We start from the raw sequence: 18,522 nt of genomic DNA on the forward strand, positions 1-18,522 counted from the left end.
TCGCAGGAGGGAGCTCTCGGAGCACACCAGAGCCGGGATCAGGCCTCCAGGTGCATGAGACCGGCTGCTCTCATGGTGTTGGCTCTTCTGCTTTGCAGACTTCTGCGAGGGTCCTCATGCTGCTGCAGCGGTTTTCGGTGGTTTGGGCAAGCAAAGAGGAAGGAAGAAACTGCAGCAGCTGCCTGGAGGTACCTCCCTGCAGCGGAAGAGCTGGTGCCGGGAGCTTCCCAGGGAGGTGATTTTTGGCACACGTGGCGGTGGACAGGCCCCGCTGCTGGCTGGGCAGGTAGGAGCATCAAAAGGCAAAGCCGAAGATATGAACATTGCTGAAGGAGAGCCGCGAAACCCTGCAAGGACATGATTCTGGGCCGGCCACTCTGCAGCAGGAGGTCTCAGCATGAAGTCTCAGCTCCCCGTGCATCTTCTGTACTGGTCCCGGCATGCCGTCGGCACGCTGTGGTGCCCTGACAAACCCTCCGGCACGGCCAGCGGAGGCTGCTGCGCGCTGCTCGGCGAGGTTTGGGGTGGAAGGGGACAGCGCTGCCGGCGTGCTGAAGCATCCAGCAAACGCTTTAGATGTTTTTCCACCAGAGCGCGATGCGATGCTTTGGAAACCAGACCCCACGTCTTTCACGGGCCACAGCTCCCGGACGGTATTGCTTCGGTCCGTAACCCGTGGGCCAGCGTTGGCTTATTCCACTTCTCAGAGCCACGATGAACATTTCCTTTTATCGTGCCGAGTACGCGACGGTCGCGGATTCAGTAGCCCGCGTAAAGGCTGCGTGGGTAGGGGATTAGAGCCTGTTAACGCAGCGGGGCTGGGGGATTTGTCACCGTTTCACGCTAATCCTCTCTTTGTTGCACGGGGTGGGTTACGCGTCTGAAACGGCACTTGCTGCAGGCAGAGTCTGGCCCTCGTGCCAGTGCTGGTCACGGGCTGCATTGGACCTGGGGCGAGGTCCTCTTTGAGGAGCTACACCCCAGGCAAAGTGTGTGTTTGGTTTTGGCAGTGCTGAGCCTGCCTCGTGGGCACGCTGGTGACTTTGTGGTATAACATGGTAAGTTAACAAAACTTGCAGAGAGACAGCTATGAGACCAGATCCGACTCCCACTCAAGCGTGGATGTCTCCTCCTTGGACATCTCTGCTTGGCTCTGAGGGAGTCCACAGTCCCCAGAGAGAACAGGCGCTGCTGGGGCACAAGGTGCCACCTGGAACAGGACCGTTGGCGGTTTTGGGAGCCCCTTGGGTGAGCGTTGGGGGTCTTGCTGAGATGCTGACGCTGGCGGTGTGCAGTGCGTGCCGCAGCTCACCAAGAAGTGGGCTGGAGCCTGCTCTGCTCTGGTGTCTTCCCACTCCCCACTGGGGCACTAATGAGCTTTTCCATGTCCGTGCGTTTCTGTAGCACCCATTTGGCCTGGGTGTAACGCTCCTTCCAATCGAACACGTAGAAGTGTGGAAAGAAAAGCAATAGGGAGCAGCTTGAACTTGCACCTACTGTCCTCACAGGTTTTTATGCAATGCCACCTTGTTTTTTTATGGTGCTGTGACCTGGTGAGGTTCAGCCCAGGACCTTCTTTCAGGCTCTCCTCTTGCCACCAGCCCTGCCCCAGGGAGAAGCAGCTCTCGCTGCGCCTGCATCCTCCTGCTTTGGGCAGCCGGGATGTTCGTGAGCCAGACGAGGGTCACTCCAAGGATTTTGGACAGATTGGCTGTTACTTAAGCAGTCTGTGTTGATCTGGATGTTTTCCTGCGCTTCTGCTTCTGGTGGTGTCTGGCCAGCCTGGCCTCGGGCCACCGGCACGGCTGTGGCTACCATGGCTGTCGTGACGGGTGACTGCGCTCAAAATCACGTCTCGTTGCGATCCAACTGTTTGTGTGAGATGATTTGGGACTCGGATCGGCTCCATCCTTGTATTTTCCCTTTTGCCTTCCGCTCAGAGCATTTCGGGGGCAAGGGGGAAGGACAAATCAACCCTCTCTTGCTGCAAACGCTCTGCGCGCCTTGCTGCCCTGAATCCCAACGGCTCTTTTTTATGCTGTGCCATGCGCCTGGGGCACTGGCACGGCGTGAGTTTGTTCAGAGCTGAAAAGAGGATCAGAAATCGCCCTTCCCTTGGGGGGCTGTTCTGCAGTAAGCAGCAGCGCAGATGTGTCCCGGGGCTTTGATGACTCCAGGAAGGAAGGGAGCACTTATCTCTGAGGCACCAGGCACATGCAAAACGGCAAAGCGCTCTTTCCTCTGATGAATGAAGTGACGGCTCTTGCTGTATAATTCACCACTGAAAAAGAGATGATTGAGCACATCTGGCAGTTGCCTTCTCTCATGTCACCCCTGGGCGATGAAGTGGTCCTTGTCCCAGGCAGGCAAAAGAAGGATCTGCTTGAGGAGCAGGAGGAGTCACTCCCAGAACAGCAGGCACTTCCTTGGTAGGATTTTTCCTCCTTGCAGGTTAGATTCGCAAGGCTGTTCTTCCAGGACGCTCAGGGCAGGTGGGGCTGCGGGTTTGAGTGTGTTCCCTCAGCATCCCTCAGCAGCAGCCTTGGAGGTGGTGAAACACTCAGCCGTGCCAGGACCTCCCAGAGAGGTTGGCATCCCCCCTTGGTTCAGACCTCAGGGCAGAAATCCAGCATATCTCGATGCGATCGTTTAGACTTTCAGGCCAGTTAATCTCATCTCTTTGTTCCTTGTATCCAGTATTGACTGATTGCTCCTACCGAGGAACCACGAGCTCTGCAGAGATGCCTGCGGGCGTGTGATGCCACCACCTTGGCGGGACAAGGGTGACCTCGGGTGATCGCTTTCAGCTGCTTAAATAATCCGTGGGCCGTTAACGATGTTCCCGTTAGCCTGCAACAAGCTGTGAAATCTGGTATATTTGCTGTGACAAATGCGTGAAAGGTGCTAAATTTGCCTGTGGCGGCAGTGGCCGAGCTGGTGGCACCATGTCTCGCCTCCTGCTCCCCAGCAGGGTCTTGATGGCACTTTGCCTCTTCCTCCACGGGAATTTGCAGGAGCCTCAGTGGTGCTTTTCCACAAAAACACACTCTTTTGGCTACGTTGGCTGTACCTCCTTGTCTTGATGGTGATTTACAGCCCCACTGCCCAACGCTGGATTAGGATTTGCTACAACAGCTTGTTCCAGCCACGAAGAGGAGGTGAAGCCAGCTCTGTCCCTCCTGCCACCCAGTTGCAGGTAATACTGGGCTTCCTTGGGACCTTGCACTCGTACTGCAGATGGATGGAGCTTGCTTTTATCTTTAGTTGGTGACCTGCCAGAATTGCAAGATGACAAGTGATAAGCACCGGCTGGGACATTCAGGAGTGACTAAGCAGACCTGCCTCTTTGCCTCGCCGCCGCCTTAATTATTTTCAAACAAGCTTGCTTGTGGAGTGGGAGAGCATCTTGGCTGCTGCTCTACAACCCTGACTCCGTCCAGCTCCGGCCCCTCGGCCGAAGCTGGGGCACGTTGTGCCACCTCTGTACGCGGGGAGGCGGCAGGGGGGTGCTGGAGCGTTAAAGCCGGTCTCCCGGTGGGGTGGGATGCTGCGTGGGGATGGGCACAGCGTTCTCTGCTGGTCCCTCTCCTCCTGCTTGCTGGAGGGTTGGTCATGGGGAGACCACGGAGGGCAGTGAATGAAGTTTGTGCAGGCAGGGTAGGAGGGAGAAATCACCCTTTTCTCCAGGAGGCACCGAAAGCAGCCAGCTGCCCCCAGGATGGACCCTGCTCTGGGGCGATAGCGCGTGGCTCCCCAAAACCCCGCAGGCAGAGCGCCGCTGTGCCCTGTCCCTGTCCTTGCCTGGCTGGGCTGGGGGTAGGCGCAGCCCCGTTGTGCGGGACCAGAGCAAACGTCGGCGCTGCCCGAGCCCCACGTGCATCCAGGCACTGCTAAACTGCAGCAGCTGCGTCGCAGCGGCGATGGCTCAGGGGCACGAGGGCATACGGGCTGTGACGTGGTCTCACCCCATGCTGCAGGGAAGCTGGGGGGGGTAGGCTGTGTGGATGATGATGAGGGTATCTCTGTGAAGGCCGCACCCTTAGATGCACTTAGCCCTGGCCCCCCGGCTGTGCAGCTCGCTGGGGAATCGCTTTTCATTTGCTTTCTGGGGGCTGCGCTCTCCTTCGTGGTATGTTCATCAGGGAGCCTCTTGCCCGCTGACCTTTGGGAGGATGGCCTGCGTCCTGGCACTGACGCAATGTGGATTTGTAGCTGTGGCTTGCTTACAACCCAGATCAGGTTCAGCTGTAACTAAACTTAGCCACTGCTCCCCATAAGGTTCTGTGATCTGGATTTCGAGGAGTTGCTCCTGCTCAGCCGCTCCAGTTGTTTTCACCTTTGAAATGCCAAGCTGGGGGGTGTTAATGGAATGAAGGAGCGATGACCCAAGATGCTGGGGTTTCTCCTGGGTTTGTGTCCCCTGCCCTCATCGTACTCCATGCCAGGACTGGTCCGAGGCGGCCGCTCACGTCCCTGCGGCATCACCGGTGGGGCCATCCCTTTGCTGCTCGGCTGCCTGCGGAGGGAGGATCGCCACTGTGGAAAGCTGCTGCCCACCTTTATCCCGTGTGGTTTGCAAGGTCTGTCGCCGTTGAGGATGACGTGATGCCACCCACCGATGGAGGTGGCGATGCATGTGAGCGGTGAAGCAGAAGGTCCGGGCTCTCCCTGGGTGCTGCCTGGCCCCTCGGCCCTTGGCTTCTCCCAAAACGGGAGACGGCAGGGGAACGACGAGGGTGAGCACAGCCCTTGTGCAGCTTGTGGGTGCTTTCAGCCCAAATCCCGAGTGCCGGCCGAGCTGTTGCGGCAGGGTCCGTGGCACAGGAGGGGAGTGGAGCCTGGGTTCATTCCAGCGCGGTGCGGAGCGGAGAGCCAAACTGGTCGGAGGTCAGGACTTGGCAGAGTGGGGGCATGAAGGGATTTATTTCTTCCCTGGGTCAGAGCTTGTTCCGGGACATTGTCACACTATCTCCTGCTGCAGCCCGTCCTCCTTGGCTGCCCCAGGGGGTCGAGGTGCCGCGGCGTCGCCTTTAGCTGGAGCACGGCTGGGGCGGTTGGGCAGTGACAGCAGGGAGAGCATCTCCCACCCTTCATCTCCTGTGAGGAAGGGACACGCTGAGCTGCGCCTCTGCCTCTTCTGTCTGACCCTGAGAAGAGACAAACCCTTGGGGTTGGGGTCCCCTGGGAGGCTCTCGGTGCCCTCCGTGGGGTCCCTGTCAGGGAGGATGGACCCCCGCGGCACCGCTGCTGTGTCAGGGCTTCCCAGCACCTGTGTTTCGAAGAGCTTTTGCAGTCGCAGCAGCTGAGATTTAGGGCAGCTCGCGCAGAGACGGGAAGTTGCGCCTCGTTTTGCTCGTGCCCCGCAGCGAAAGCGGTGCAGTGGCATCGGAAACCCGGCGGCCGCGGTGTCCCTGCAGCCGCGGGTGCGCCTGAGCCTCTGGTGTGACTCTGCGGAGAGCGGGTTTGCAGCCCTTGCTTGCAAACATCCAAGAAAACCAGCTGGAGGGTAGTGGGGAGATCCCTCTCTGTAATTCCTCCACTTGCTCTCCCGTGCTGGGATGCCCGTGGTGCTGAGCAGACGCCCGCTAGTGGCACGTGACAGCTGACACTAAAGAGCCTAAGGGTTAAATCCTGCCCTGGGCTGTGCATGGGTGTCCGCCAGCCCCCCTGCATTAGTGGGAGCTTCACAGAGCACCCCAGGACACCCAGCCTGTAGCTGGTGCAAGCTGGGTGCTGCTCTTTGGGGTGCAAGCAACAATGGGTGATGGCCTGACTTGGTTCACCCATTTGCAGAGGCACGATCAGAAATTGGGGTGCTGGGTGCTGTGCCTGCAAAAGCCCCATCCCAGGGACCACAGAGCCTGAGCAGTTTCGGGACACCCTAGAGCAGGTATTTCGTGTGTCCCTTGTGGTGCTGCGAGCACGCTGGTTGTTGCCTGTGAGCCTGATCCTGGGCAACTGGGTGTGGGGTGTTGCAAATCTGGCGCTGGGGTTGCTGCTGGGAGGATCTGGGCTTTGAGGCAGTGGCTGTGGGGCTTCTCCTGCTCCCTGTCCCAGCTTCTGCTGGTGCCCTGCGTGGGGGAGGCATGGGGAGAGCATCCCACCGTCCTGCTGCCTTCTGCTCCGCCTGTTGTGCTCGGTGAATGTTGCTCTTCCCTCCTCCCTTCCCCGCACGGCCACTCGCTGCGCAGGATCTGGCCATCGTCCCCCAAACCCACGCCTGGCAGGACATCCCCCTTTCCACTCCTGTTCTGCTTGCCTTCTCTCCTCCAGAACCCTCTTCCTGGCCGTGTTTTCTTGCTCCGCAGCGGTACCAAACAGCCCTGGGAGCTGGTGGTGCTCAGCCAGCTGGAAAAAACATTGGTGATGGATGTCACCAAGAGCGGTGGCGAAGCCGTCCCAGCCCGGAGCAGGGAGCCTGGCTGACCAGTCCCAGGGGAGCCTTGGGAATGGTTTCCTTCTGGATTTGTGTCCCCTGGGAGCGGTGGGCTGGCCTCGCCAGTCTGTCCCCCTGCGCCGAGCAGCTCTGCCGTGCTGGCTCCGGTGCGGTGTGTCCAGGAGCATGAGGACAGCGTCCCACGAGGGCTTACGCTGGAAGAGGAAGGTGCATCCAAGGGGAAGGTGCAGCTCTCTGGGCTTTTGCAGCTGTAACCAGAAATTAATGGAAGGCAGCAGCCAGCAGCATTTTAATTACTGCCGGTGGCAGCAGTGGGGATGCCGCCTCAGAGGGTGTCAGACTGTGGCCGTGTTTGATGTTTCTTTGTCGTGGGGAAAGCTCAGCGCGGCTCCTTGCTCAAGCCAGTGCCGTGCAAGCAAATGCCGTAACGCAACGGCTGCCAGTCTTGGTTTGTTGTTGGCAAAAGCGAGGACAGCCAAAACAGCCTTGGGTTTTCTTTTGAGCCGCCGAAGGAGCCGGGGTTCCCTGCCAAGCGGTCAGCCGGGATGGAGCCGGGATGGAGCCGAGACGTCGCCGAGGCATCTGAGGCTGAGACCTGGCTCCTCGTGGACCATGCAAGCAGCCGTGGGGGTTGAGAGAAACCGGACAGCTGAGCCCGAGGGAAGGCTGGGATTCATTTCCCTTTAGCATCGACCTCCCCAGGGGAGATGCCGGTGTCTGAGCGACTCGCCCCCAGCTCCCTGCAGCCCCGGGGAGCTCGTGGGCTGGTGCTGCCGTGCTACGCCTGCTCCGCGCTGGGGGCCTGGGGCGCGTTTTGGCTGAGGAATGAGCTCTGCCGATAGAGACGGCGGTGGAAAAATGCATCCTGCGTCCTGTTCAGTGCCAGTCTCGCCACTGGCGCGCGTCCCTTTGAACTCTGCGTTGTCTGGCTGTAGAAGGTGTAAAACTGAATTAATAACTTCAATTTTCTTGGCTGCTGCTGGCAGCTGGGGAGCTGGGCTGGGGGGATCTTTCCTGCAGGATGTTCTCCTGTTAACCACCCTTGGCATCGCTTCTCTTCCAACGAGCGAGTGTGACGCTTTGCCCACGTTGATCCGGGCGCTTCGTGAGCGCGGTGGTTTGGGTCAGACCACGGGCAGGGCGCGCGTGCCAGTGTCTGAATTACAGAGGAAGAGGCTGCAGAAGGGTGGCCCGACAGTTCTTTGAAAACAGGGAGTAAACCCCATACTTACCCTGGCCGGCCCCTGAATCCACATGGACATGAGCTGTGGGACGCTGGCAGGAACAAGCATCGGCCCGACCTGCCGTGTGGAGGTGCTGCTGCCTCCGGCGGGGGCTCGGGCAGCGCGATGGCCATCCCGGTCATCTTCCCAAAACCTCCTAATGCTCCGTGGAGAAAGTCTGCAACGCTGATGGCCTCTTCTCCATCACGTGTAAATGAAGCCCGTCGGTGCAGATTTCCTTTTGGGATATGGCACGGATCCTCTGCGAGGGTCGGGAGCCTTGGGGCGGCAGGACCCGAGGTTTTATCTGCTGTGGTTTTTATTTAGGACATTGATTTGTGTTGAGCGATTTCTCCTCCATGTCCCACGGCTCCCAGCTCCCTGGTGATGTGCTGGAGGGCTGCCTTCGTGTGGCTCCTCTGTAGTTACCTCCTTTTCTCCTAATTTACCGTTATACCTTACAAACCGTGTTTAATTGCAGCAGCATAATTACAGGTGATGTCCTAGCGCATTGTTTTAAAACGCACAACCCCCTGAGCCGGGGACAGCCGGCCATTTCCATCCTCAGTGACCGCGAGCTGTGCCAAAATGGGTATTTCTGTGCCCGCTGTGTGGGGGCTGCCTGCGGAGAGGGACCTTCGGAGCAGATAATGAGCTTTGCTGGGCTGGGAAGGTCACGGCCGCTATCTCATTACTTGCCCCTGTGGTTTCATCCTCTTATCGCAATGCATAAGCGTAATAAAAGAAGCCAGCGCGGGCCACGGGTTAGTTTTAACTAGCAGGAGGCTTCAGCTCGAAGCTGGGCGTGAAGGCATCAGGGCAGGGTCCCCCCGCCATGGGCTTTGCGGCCGTGGGTGGCTGCCAACAGGACTTTCTGGAGGTGGGGAGAGGAGCCCAGAGAACGAGGTGAAAACGTGGGGTGAAGCACCCTGAAGATCTGCCGTCTGGTCTCGCATCTCCCTGTGCTGGTCGGTCTGCGCAGCCCCACGGGTCTGCGGCTCATGTGGGGAGGAGCTGGGTGGTCCCCATCGGGCTGGGGGGGGAATGTAGGATGAGAGCACAGCTAGGAATTTGGGAAGGACGGGACCTCCCTGCCCGCAATCAGAGAAACAGCAAAGCGGGGGGGACCTGCCACGTTGCTCCAAGCTTGTGGGAGCCACGTCGCCCGTCGTGGCGCCGAGGATGTGCAAGGGGCTCTGCCCCTCTCCTCTCCGGGGGGATTCCCACCCGCTCTCCGGGCTCACGGTGCAGCCTTCGTGCCGTTGCAGCGTGGTGCTCGCAAAGGAGTATTTACTGAGCTCGCGCAGGTGGGGATCTCCGTTGGTGTGACGGCACCGTTGCGTCGCTGATGGCCACAAGTGGAAATCCAGAGGCTGAGAAGCTGATGCCGTAGAACAAACGTGTGTTCAGACCTTGCAAACACTTTTTTGGCCGAATTATTTCTGCCTAGCAAAACTGCCTGTGCTTGCATCTCGTCAGAGAGGCTTAATGATGCTGAAGACTGACGTATGTTGGAGCTCGGCCTTGGAACATCGGCAGCTACCCGTCCCCACTGGAAAAAACGGCAGGTTTGCAAGAGCGTGGTCTGTGGGTTTAAATTCACCCTGGCCAGTTTGATGCTGGGACTGATCTCGCAGCAGCCTGCCTGTGGACGGGGCTCTACGCAGTGAGAGCAGGTGGGAGCAGTCAGGGATGGAGATAACACAAACGCAGGGTCGGGTCCCCCCGTGCCGCAGAGAGCAGGAAGCAGGAGAGAGCAGAGTTGAATACAAAGCAAAACATCTTTTTAAATAGGATAGGTTACACTGATTTTTTTTTTTTTCCCAAAAAGGACTGCAAATTAGAGTAACCTGGCAAGAGCTGAATAAATCACATGTGAAATCCAAGTGGGTGGAGACGTAGACAATAACTGAGTCCTGGGGATGGTTAGAAGTCTGTTAGACATTCAGAACTCGGTGGTTTTAGTCCTTTTGAATAGTTTTGAGTTTTTTCAGGCCACAGGTTATCTAAAGAGAGGACCTCCCTTGGTATGGCGATGAGTTGGAGCCAGCCAAAGCCCAAGCACAGTTAATCTGCCTGCAAGTTGCCAGCCTGCCTCCGAACTCCTACAGAATTTCCATAAAAAAACGTATTTTCCTACTTTTAAACATAAGTTTAGTGTCTCCTAACTTGTGGAGATTTAGGGGAGGGAGGAGGAGGTGCAGCCTTGCCTCTGTGCTCAGATTCACGTGGGTTTGATCGCAAAGGAAGTGGCAAAGCTGAGGGGACTCGGTGTTTCAGCCTAAAATAAAAAAATAACCTAAAGGCAGAGCTCCGAGGGCTGGCTCTCTCTCGTCAGACAACAGAAAGGCAGCTCGTGGGAGCCGGCAGCGTCCCGTCCCCGAGCGGGCGTCCTGCGCCCGGAAATCTTCCGCTGGGCATCTGGCGTGCCCAGGAATGGGCGATGCTTGGAATCGTAGCGATGCTGAGGGGCTCGGGGGGGCTTGTGGCAGCGGTTAATGCCACTGAGGGTTCTCCTGTCAGCCCGGGCCGCGGTGTCCCTGCCGCCTGCGCGGTGGCACGGGACAGGGACGCTGTGCGTCCTGCGAGGCGTCGCTCGGCGTGTCCCGTGAGCTCTCCTTCCCTTGCGCCCAGCACGTCTGCCTGTGTCCCTGCGGCTGGCGGGTCCTGTTCCCCAGAAAAGGAGAGGAGAGGCTTTTGGCCACAGTGAACGTGTTGCAGGGGCCAGGCCAGGCCCTCGGCTGTCCGCTGGTCTGTGTGGTGCTGGGGAGGAGCTGGGCATCCTCCCTCCCTGCCTCCTTGGAGCAAAGGGCTCGCCGGCCCCTGGCTTCAGCATCCTTTCCTGTGGCTGTTACCCCGGGGACCGTTGACCTGTCCAGCTTCTCCTCATCTGCAGGCTTGGGGATGGAGGTGGCTGCTTGGGATCTCAGGGCACCCGCAAAGGGCTGGGCTTGACCAGGGTTTGTGTGAGCCCAGCCTGGGCTCCGGGAACCAGCGACGGGGCTGGGGCACGGCGAGCCGGGCTGCTGCGGGAGATGGGACATCACGAAGGCTTTGGGGTCTCAAGGCAGTTGTCCGTGTTACAGCCATCTCCTCGGAGGTGATTCAGGTTTGGATGGTCAGAGTTGAACTGGTTTTAGCCCCGTGGGTGTGGGGGATCGTGCAAAGCTCTGGGACTGTAAACCAGGGTCCTGGGACGGGAGGAGGGAGAGGAGAGTGAGCTCTGGAGTCACCCTGGCTCCATGATGAGCTTCCAGGCTGCCGGGGCTGTGCCGGTGCTGACATGTCCTTTCCTCCCCTCCAGGCTTGCCGCGATTTCCTGGACTTAGCCGAAACTCACAGCCGAAAATGGCAGCGTGCGCTGCAGTATGAGCGGGAGCAGAGGATCCGGCTGGAGGAGACCATCGAGCAGTTAGCCAAGCAGCACAACAGCTTGGAGCGAGCCTGCCGCGGAGCCCCCGGCCTGTCCTCCAACAGCACCGGCATCGCCAGCAGCGCCAAGGGTGAGTGCCGGCGGCCGGGGCGCGGCTGGGCACTGTTACGGGGGCAGAGCCCCGTGGGAAGCCTCAGGCTTTCCGCGTGGTTGCTCCCAGGGGGTCGCAGGGATGGGAAGGATACACAAGGCAATGCCCTGGATGCCTGTGTTTTGTTTCATTTTTAATGGATCTCATTACGCCGTAATTGTCCCTAATTGTCCTGCTGCTCCTTGCTTGGGGACGTGGATCTCCCCAAGGTATGGATGCAGGGACAGGCTGTGTCCCCAGCTTGCTTGTGCTATTTCAGACTATTTCGATAGCCTTAACCCTCACCTGTGGGCACATCTCCAGCTGCTGGAGGGCAGCTGTGGTGCTCAGAGGAAGCCCAGGGTCCCCTGGTGCTGCCGAGTTCCCGGCTGCGTGGGGTGGCGATGGCACAGCCACGGCTCCTTTGCTGCTCGCAAGAGTTACTGGGCAATAAAATCTGACGGCTTTGCGTATTTGTGCCAAATCTCCTTCCCTATGGGAGGCATTATTTACAGCCTGGTAGCCAAAAATTGCAAACAGGGACTTGTCTTATTTTTAAAGGGTATACAGACTCAAGGGAGAGAATAGTGGCTGTTGTGGGGGGTGATGGCAGTGCCAGGCGCTGCCCTTGTTCTTGTGTGGTCTCAAGGAAATGGCCCCACATTGCCCCAGGGGAGGTTTAGATTGGATATTCGGAAAAATTTCTTCACCGAAAGGGTTGTCAAGAGCTGGAACAGGCTGCCCAGGGAAGCGGTTGGGTCTCCATCCCTGGAGGGATTTAAAAGACGCGTAGGCGCGGTGCTTAGGGACATGGTTTAGCGGTGGGCTTGGCAGCGTTAGATTAACAGCTGGACTCGATCTTAAGGGTCTTCTCCAACCTAAATGATGCTCTGATTCTGTGGCGGAGCTGGGGAGGGCAGGGGCGAAATCGGTGCAGGGACAGGCACAAATCCGGCCCGACCTGGTAGCAGGGGCTGACCCCGCTCCCTTGGAGGACGGTGGGAGCGATGCAGGGAAGGAGGTTGCCCAACCCTGCCAGGAAGCTGAGCGAACGGCTGAGCCGGACGGGCTGCTGCGGCGAGCTGGCTGAAGCCGGGGCGACCATCCTGGTCTCTTGGCTTGTGGCAGAGCGGTGAAGCCCGCGGTGAGGCTGCACTCGGAGAGCAGCGCAACGAGGGCAGGAGCCGGGGAGCTGCACCGCGTCTCAAAAGTCACCGTGATTAACGCCCTGGGGGGGTGAGAGTGTGCGTGGTGCCGGTGGTCCAAGCTCCCGGCTTCGTAGCAATCTCTCCCACTGCAGCAAGGAAGAGAAATGATTTTAAGTCTGGAGCTGAAAACCCGACAGCTGGGAAGTCTTTTTGAGCATCACCTGAAACACGTGACTTTTTTTTTGCTATTTAAATCCAGACTGGATTTCCCGGCAGATGGGGCGGTGCTGGAGCGGCAGCCGCGTTAGATGCGGTTGGACGTGCGAGTCACGCGTGTGTGTCTGGCTCAGGGAGCCTCGTGACATTTCTGGAGGTGCTCACAAGCGTGGCAGGGAAGGCTTGCGTGCCTGGAGTGGGGAGCAGGACGCATGCTGCCAGGGCACGTCCTTGCTTTTAGGAGCTAGAAGTCGGTACGGCATCCTCTCGTCGTGGAACGGGATGGGGAGGAGGGACGAGCTGTAAAGGGAGCCAGCCTTGGAGGGGACGCAGCAGGAGGAGGGTGGTCTCTGGGGACATACTTGTGCTTGACGGGTTCAGAAGGGGACCGGCAGCACCCAGGCATCTCAGACCTTTTGTGCCAACAGGGAGTGTGCAGTCTGCAAAAGGAGAGGCCAGTGATGAAGATGAAGAGACAGAGTATTTTGATGCCATGGAGGATGCACCAGCTTTTATTACTGTAACCGCAGACCCCAAGCACCACAGGTATGAGCCCCCGGCCCAGGGCAATGCATTGCACGACGCAGCCTGGTGAAATCTGCTGTCAGTGCAGGAAGAGCAGTGCAGGGACAGTTTCCCCGACATTGTGCTTGGGCTCGAGGGCAGCATCCTCTCCCATGGGGTTACTCTGCATGCATGTCCCCCAGCAAACAGGCTGCCTCTGCCCAGGGCTCTGTACTGTGCCTGTCTGCTCTTGTATCCCTGGAGCGAGCGAGGCTGAGGATGGCCCCGGCTATAGCAAAGCAGGCGAAGGGCAGACGTCAGGCTGTGCTGCGGTAAAGCTGAGTCCTGCCTCAGCAGCTGATGTGAGTTCGAGGGAAGCCTGGGCAGGAACTTGGAGGGATCCCTTGGAGCACGGGGCAGAAGCGGGGAGTGCCTTGCCTTTGTCTGACTTGACCTGTGCTTAGGACCCCCGGGCGTCTGCCTGGGCTGGAGGCACTGTGGTCTGAACCACGGTCATGCCGCTGGGCTCGCGGGCAAAGCAGCAGCTCTCAGCGCCCAGAGCGGGACACCCTGTGCTGAGCATCCCCTCCCAGTGCCCGCGCACGGCCTCCATCACCCTGTTGCCTTCCCGGCAGCACCCTGGGGTGGTGCGGGGAGATGCTCCGGGTGTGTTGGTCGTGCTGCACCAGTCCCGGCTCTTCTCTCCTCTTCTCTGCCCTTTCTTGTGTTTACCAGCCGGTACTTTCTTCCCTGCAGGCGTTCGGGCAGTAACCTGAGTGGAGCCAGCGAAGGCCACCCTGAGGACTGGAACCTGGAGGACAGCGTGAGTTGGGAGGGCAGAGCGGGAGGGACCAGGGGAGAGGAGGAGGAGAGGAGGAGGTTGTTGGAGGGACTCTCTGTCAGGGTCCCTCCTGTGCGTCCACGATGGAGCGAGTTGGTTGCTCTGTGAGCCGCGGCGGGGAGACTGATGTCAGTGGTCTTACAGCAGCACCTCAACACCCTCCTAAGGGAAGTGGTACAGTGTTGGGGGGCAACTGCACTGTTATTTCCCCCATGCCCTGGAGAACAGGCTTCTGGTGATTCTCTCCAGCGCAAGTGCACACGATGTCTCCTGAGCTGTGGTTGCTGCTCCTGGGAGCCGCCAGGTCTGGCTGGGTCATACTGGGCTTAGACCTCTGTTTCTTCTGTTGCTGCCGCAGGTTTTTGAAAGCTCAAATCAAAGCAGCTACAATGAGTCCACCTGCAAAGATCTCCTGCCGAAGAAGAGGAGACGGACTCGAATCCCTGACAAACCCAACTACAGCCTTAACCTCTGGAGCATCATGAAGAACTGTATCGGCAAAGAGCTCTCCAAGATCCCCATGCCCGTAAGTGAGCGTGTCCCAGGCGCCGGGGGCCAGCGGAGAGGGTGCTGCCATGACGTTGGCATTGAGGGTTTAGTTTGGGCATGGCTCTTGGCTGGGCAAAGGACTTGGGTTACGGCTCCAGTTGGTCCTGCCAGGTCCTGTAGCAGCCCAGCAGCCCCGTGCAGGGCAGGAGCACGTCACCAGCTGCCAACCCCGTCCTGGGGCACTGGCTTTTGCCCTGGCAGAGCCCTCTGAAACTGCCTCACTCTTCTCCCCAGCCCCAGTGTGTCCTTGCTGCTCAGCTCTGCTGACTCGAAGCCCGTCATTTTTCCCTGCAATTTATTTGCCCCTTGAAATCGTCCACCTGCTGCCAGAGAGCCAGCACAGCCAGAAAGCTGAACCAGCCAGGCAGGAGGAGGTTGTCCTCAGTGACATGGAGCTGTAGTGCTAATTGCTTTGTGGTAAATGACTCTGATGTCATGGCTGTGGCATTAGGGACTACCTGAATTGGGTCAGTTCTTTCTTTGGGACTGATCCGTTCTCCTGTGCCGGTTGCAGAGAGCCTTGGCAGCTTGCTCACATGAGTTCCAGGGCGAGCTGCAGCAGAAGGACACTTCCCAAGTTTCCTCTGCAAATCCAGCTGGTGCAGAGGGAGGGAGGGAACCAGGACACCTTGAGTCCCTGAGGATTCAAGTGTTTCACCCAGGGGACAGAAGAAGAAGAGACCTTGTTGCTGATCATGCTTTCCCCAGCGTGTGTCCCAGGGCACGATGCTCAGGGAGCAGCCCCACCTGCACCGACAGCGGGGCAGAGCCGTGTTTCAGGGACCCAGCGTATCTTTATTTTCCTTGCAAAGGGGGGCCTTTGAGTGAAGAAAGGGCCGTGGGGGCAATTGACAGCACTGCTGGGGGCTGCTGCGTTCGCTCCTCGGGGTGAAGGCTTCCTGCGGGTGGTCAGGAGGGGGTTTGCTGGGGAGCGTCTGTCTGGGCCCCACTTCTCCCGGGCTGCCGCAGAGGGTAAGTGGGATGTGCATTTAATTCTTGCAGATAAATAACCCTGTGCCTCACATACCCAGACGAAATGCTGCTCATGCCAAAGCTCCCCCCAAACTGCAGCCCTTTATCTCAGAGCAAACCAGCCCTTCCCAGGCTGCCAGTTCTCTAGCAGGTCTTGACCAGCCCAGTGAGCAGCATGGGTGGGACTGGGTGCCATCGTAAGGTATTCATTTCCCCCAAAACTATGAAGTCCTGGCAAGCTTGGGAGAGTTGTAAAACAGCTGGGGGTGACTGGGGGTTATTGTGGGGCTGGCTGGAGTGGAAGTAGCCCAGCAAAGTGCGATCCGTAGCCCTGAAGCCATATTCGGGGTCCTTGCTTTGCTGGGGAAAGGAGGAGGAGCACGTTACAGGGGCTTGGATGCTGAATTGATTGTGTCTCGTCTCTTCTCAAGGCAGTGCCTGACACCCTCTGAGCGAGGGCAATGAGTTTGTCTCTTCCTTGTGCTATTTCCAGCCAAGATACACGGCCCAGTGCCGTCCGTCAGCATTTCTGCAGCAGCGTCAGTATCGGATAAAGGCGTGATGGTACAGAAATAAGCCGAGGACATGAAATACCAGCAGCTGCTGGTGCCTGGAGAGAAGCAATTTATACCTTCCCTATCAATCAGATCATTCTGGGAGCTGCTAAAGCTGACTCCAAACCTGAGAGCAGTAGGTTCTGCTCGCACAGCAGCCCCTGATGCCGGCTCGGGGGATGTAATTGCTGCATCCCCTCCCTGGGGCGAGTGGATCTGGTTTCCCAGCGCTGCTGCCGTCTCTGTAAACTGTTCAACAGGGCTACGAGTTGTAAGGAGGGGGCTCAGCCCAGCGTCAGTCGCTCGCTGTCGGCTCCTCTCTCTGGATAGCTGTACAGACACAGAGGCAGGGAGGTGCTTTGCACCCCACAAGCTCAGCCACGCGCGACATTTCTTTGGGAGATTCACCCCAAGAACAAACAGCCTGTGGTAAGGGAACAGGGGGCAATTTAATTTCCTTTCAAGAGCCATTTAAATTTTCTCTCTGTGGTACGCGTGCGTGGAGTGCGGGAGAAGCCAGCAGCTCTGTGAATCGAGTGGGAGCTGCTGAATGAGGGCTTTCAGGCTGACGTTGCGGTAAACGGAGCAAAGGAGGAGGAGAAGGAAGCGGAGCAGCCGGCTCGGGGAGGGCTGTTTGGAAACGTGGTTAATTATAGTGCAAACTGTCGGTGAGTCTTGTTGTGTGCGCCGCGCGGTGGGGTTTTCTTCTTCCATGTGCTTTGCCTGATTCTTGGCAAATTAAGAGCGTTTCTGAAAGCCCATCCCCTTTCCAGGGGATGTGATGCACTGAAAAAAACGCTTGTTAATTTTTCCGCTGAACAAACAAACCTGCAGTATTGAAGAGGAAGAAACCAGCTTCTAGGGATTTTTGCGTTTCGGGTGGGCTCATCTTCCTTCCTTCGTGGAAGGGTTTTACTTTGCTGTTGCCTGAGCGGTGCTGGTGGAGAGGATACAGCTGCTGGCTTTGTTCTCATGCCGCTCGTATCTCTCCCGAGAGTTATCTCAAGCCGGCAGTGATTTGCTTTTTTGTGGGGGTATGATGCTGCCCTTTCTACACAGCTCGCTCTTTCTCAGGTGCTGTAAGATCCCTGCTACTTAAATCCCCGAGTGGAATGATCTGGAGTTTGTTTTCTTTAGTATGAAATATGTAACTTGGCTTATAGAAGTGGTTCTCTCATCCTTCAACCATCTGCTCCTTCTAAAATATATTTCTCCTGAACTGAAAGTAAAAAGTGAATTTCACATGGTTTTGAGGCAGAAGACTTTCTGAGACAAAGTATCTCCGTCTTCCTTTCGAATTTTAAATTTCAGTTCTTTTCAGAACAAAAAATATCGCTAAAATCAACTTTTTTTTTGTCCCCTCAGATTTGTTTGCAGCCTGGCCAGCCTGGCAATATATGGCAAAGTTCTAAATGACAAAGCAATGACTTCAGGGTAGAAACACGACCCATTTGGGCTCTTCAGGACAGAGCTTCCCCTCTGCTCTCTCCCCACGGGGCATTGCTGCTGCATTGCTGCTGCCTCTAGCTCACACATGCAGTTTGGGTCCTGTTGTGGGGCTGCAGTTCCAGGAGTGGGGAGATCCCAAAATGGGGCTTTTCAAGGTTTTCTGAGCAATGGGACCGCCCAGCGTGGGGTGGGCTTTGCCGGGAGGTGATGGGGGGCAGCCCAGGGAGCTCTGCGTCGCCTCTCGCTCGTGGCCGGTGGGATGCTGGCTGGGAGGCAGGAGCGAGCTGGTCTCACTGCTGAGGCTCATTTTGGGGCTCACTGGTGCTCCATCACCGGAGCAAGGCGATACCTGGGATGATACCTGGTTAGCTTACGGGCCTGCTGACTCCCTGGTACACCTCAGCTGGGAACTTCGAAGCCGTCATGCTCTCGTGGTACGGTCGCGGGAGCACGGCAGAGCACGCGTTTCTTGCCTTTATTTAACACCTGCGTGGTGCTGCAGGCGCAGCGTGCAGGCCGCGTGCCGTGGCACATCCAGCCCGGTGCTGTGCGCTGCCCTGTGAGGCAGCTGCTTCAGTTGGGCGCAGTTTCCATCCATCCCGGATCCCTGACTCTTGGGGTGCATCGCAGCGCGCTCGGAGAGCCAAACGCGTGGGGTGCCGGTGGTTAGCAGGGCTGGGGGGGGAAGGCAAAGGGTGAGGTGCCCGGCTCGGCAGCTCTCCTGCTTTGCTCACCCTTTCTTGTTCCCCTGCAGGTAAACTTCAACGAGCCGCTCTCCATGCTGCAGAGGCTGACGGAGGACCTGGAGTACCACGAGCTGCTGGACAAAGCGGTCAAGTGCGAGAGCTCCACGGAGCAGATGTGCTTTGTCGCTGCGTTTTCGGTGTCTTCCTACTCGACGACTGTCCACCGCACCGCAAAGCCATTCAACCCGCTGCTGGGGGAAACCTATGAGCTCGACCGGCTGGAGGAGTTCGGTTTCCGTTCCCTGTGTGAGCAGGTGAGCTGGGGTCTGCAGAGGGGCTCTGCGTGTCTGCCCCACTGCTCATGTCCAGCCAAAGCAGCCCTTCCCTGAAGGAGACCCAGCATCTCCTCCCGCTGAGCCTTCCTCCTGACTGAGCCAGCCAGCGGGATGCTGTTGGTGTTGGCAGCAGCAGGAGCAGGGC

The 18,522-nt window shown here is 58.1% G+C and overlaps 1 protein-coding gene across 1 annotated transcript in view; it reads left to right on the forward strand.

Annotated features, from left to right (window-relative positions):
- Positions 1-714: 714 nt before the first annotated feature.
- Positions 715-18,522, forward strand: part of OSBP2 (oxysterol binding protein 2) — a gene marked incomplete at its 3' end in the record, with an annotated part of 24,159 nt that continues 6,351 nt past the window's right edge. The window contains exons 1-6 of the mRNA XM_010296352.1: positions 715-771; positions 10,925-11,123; positions 12,916-13,033; positions 13,748-13,814; positions 14,191-14,358; positions 18,111-18,356. Of these exons, the coding sequence (XP_010294654.1) occupies positions 715-771; positions 10,925-11,123; positions 12,916-13,033; positions 13,748-13,814; positions 14,191-14,358; positions 18,111-18,356 (855 nt within the window). The remainder of the gene's footprint in view (positions 772-10,924; positions 11,124-12,915; positions 13,034-13,747; positions 13,815-14,190; positions 14,359-18,110; positions 18,357-18,522) is intronic.

The sequence above is a fragment of the Phaethon lepturus genome, unplaced genomic scaffold (genome assembly GCF_000687285.1).
Source record: "Phaethon lepturus isolate BGI_N335 unplaced genomic scaffold, ASM68728v1 scaffold22911, whole genome shotgun sequence".
Taxonomy (NCBI): Eukaryota; Metazoa; Chordata; class Aves; order Phaethontiformes; family Phaethontidae; genus Phaethon; species Phaethon lepturus.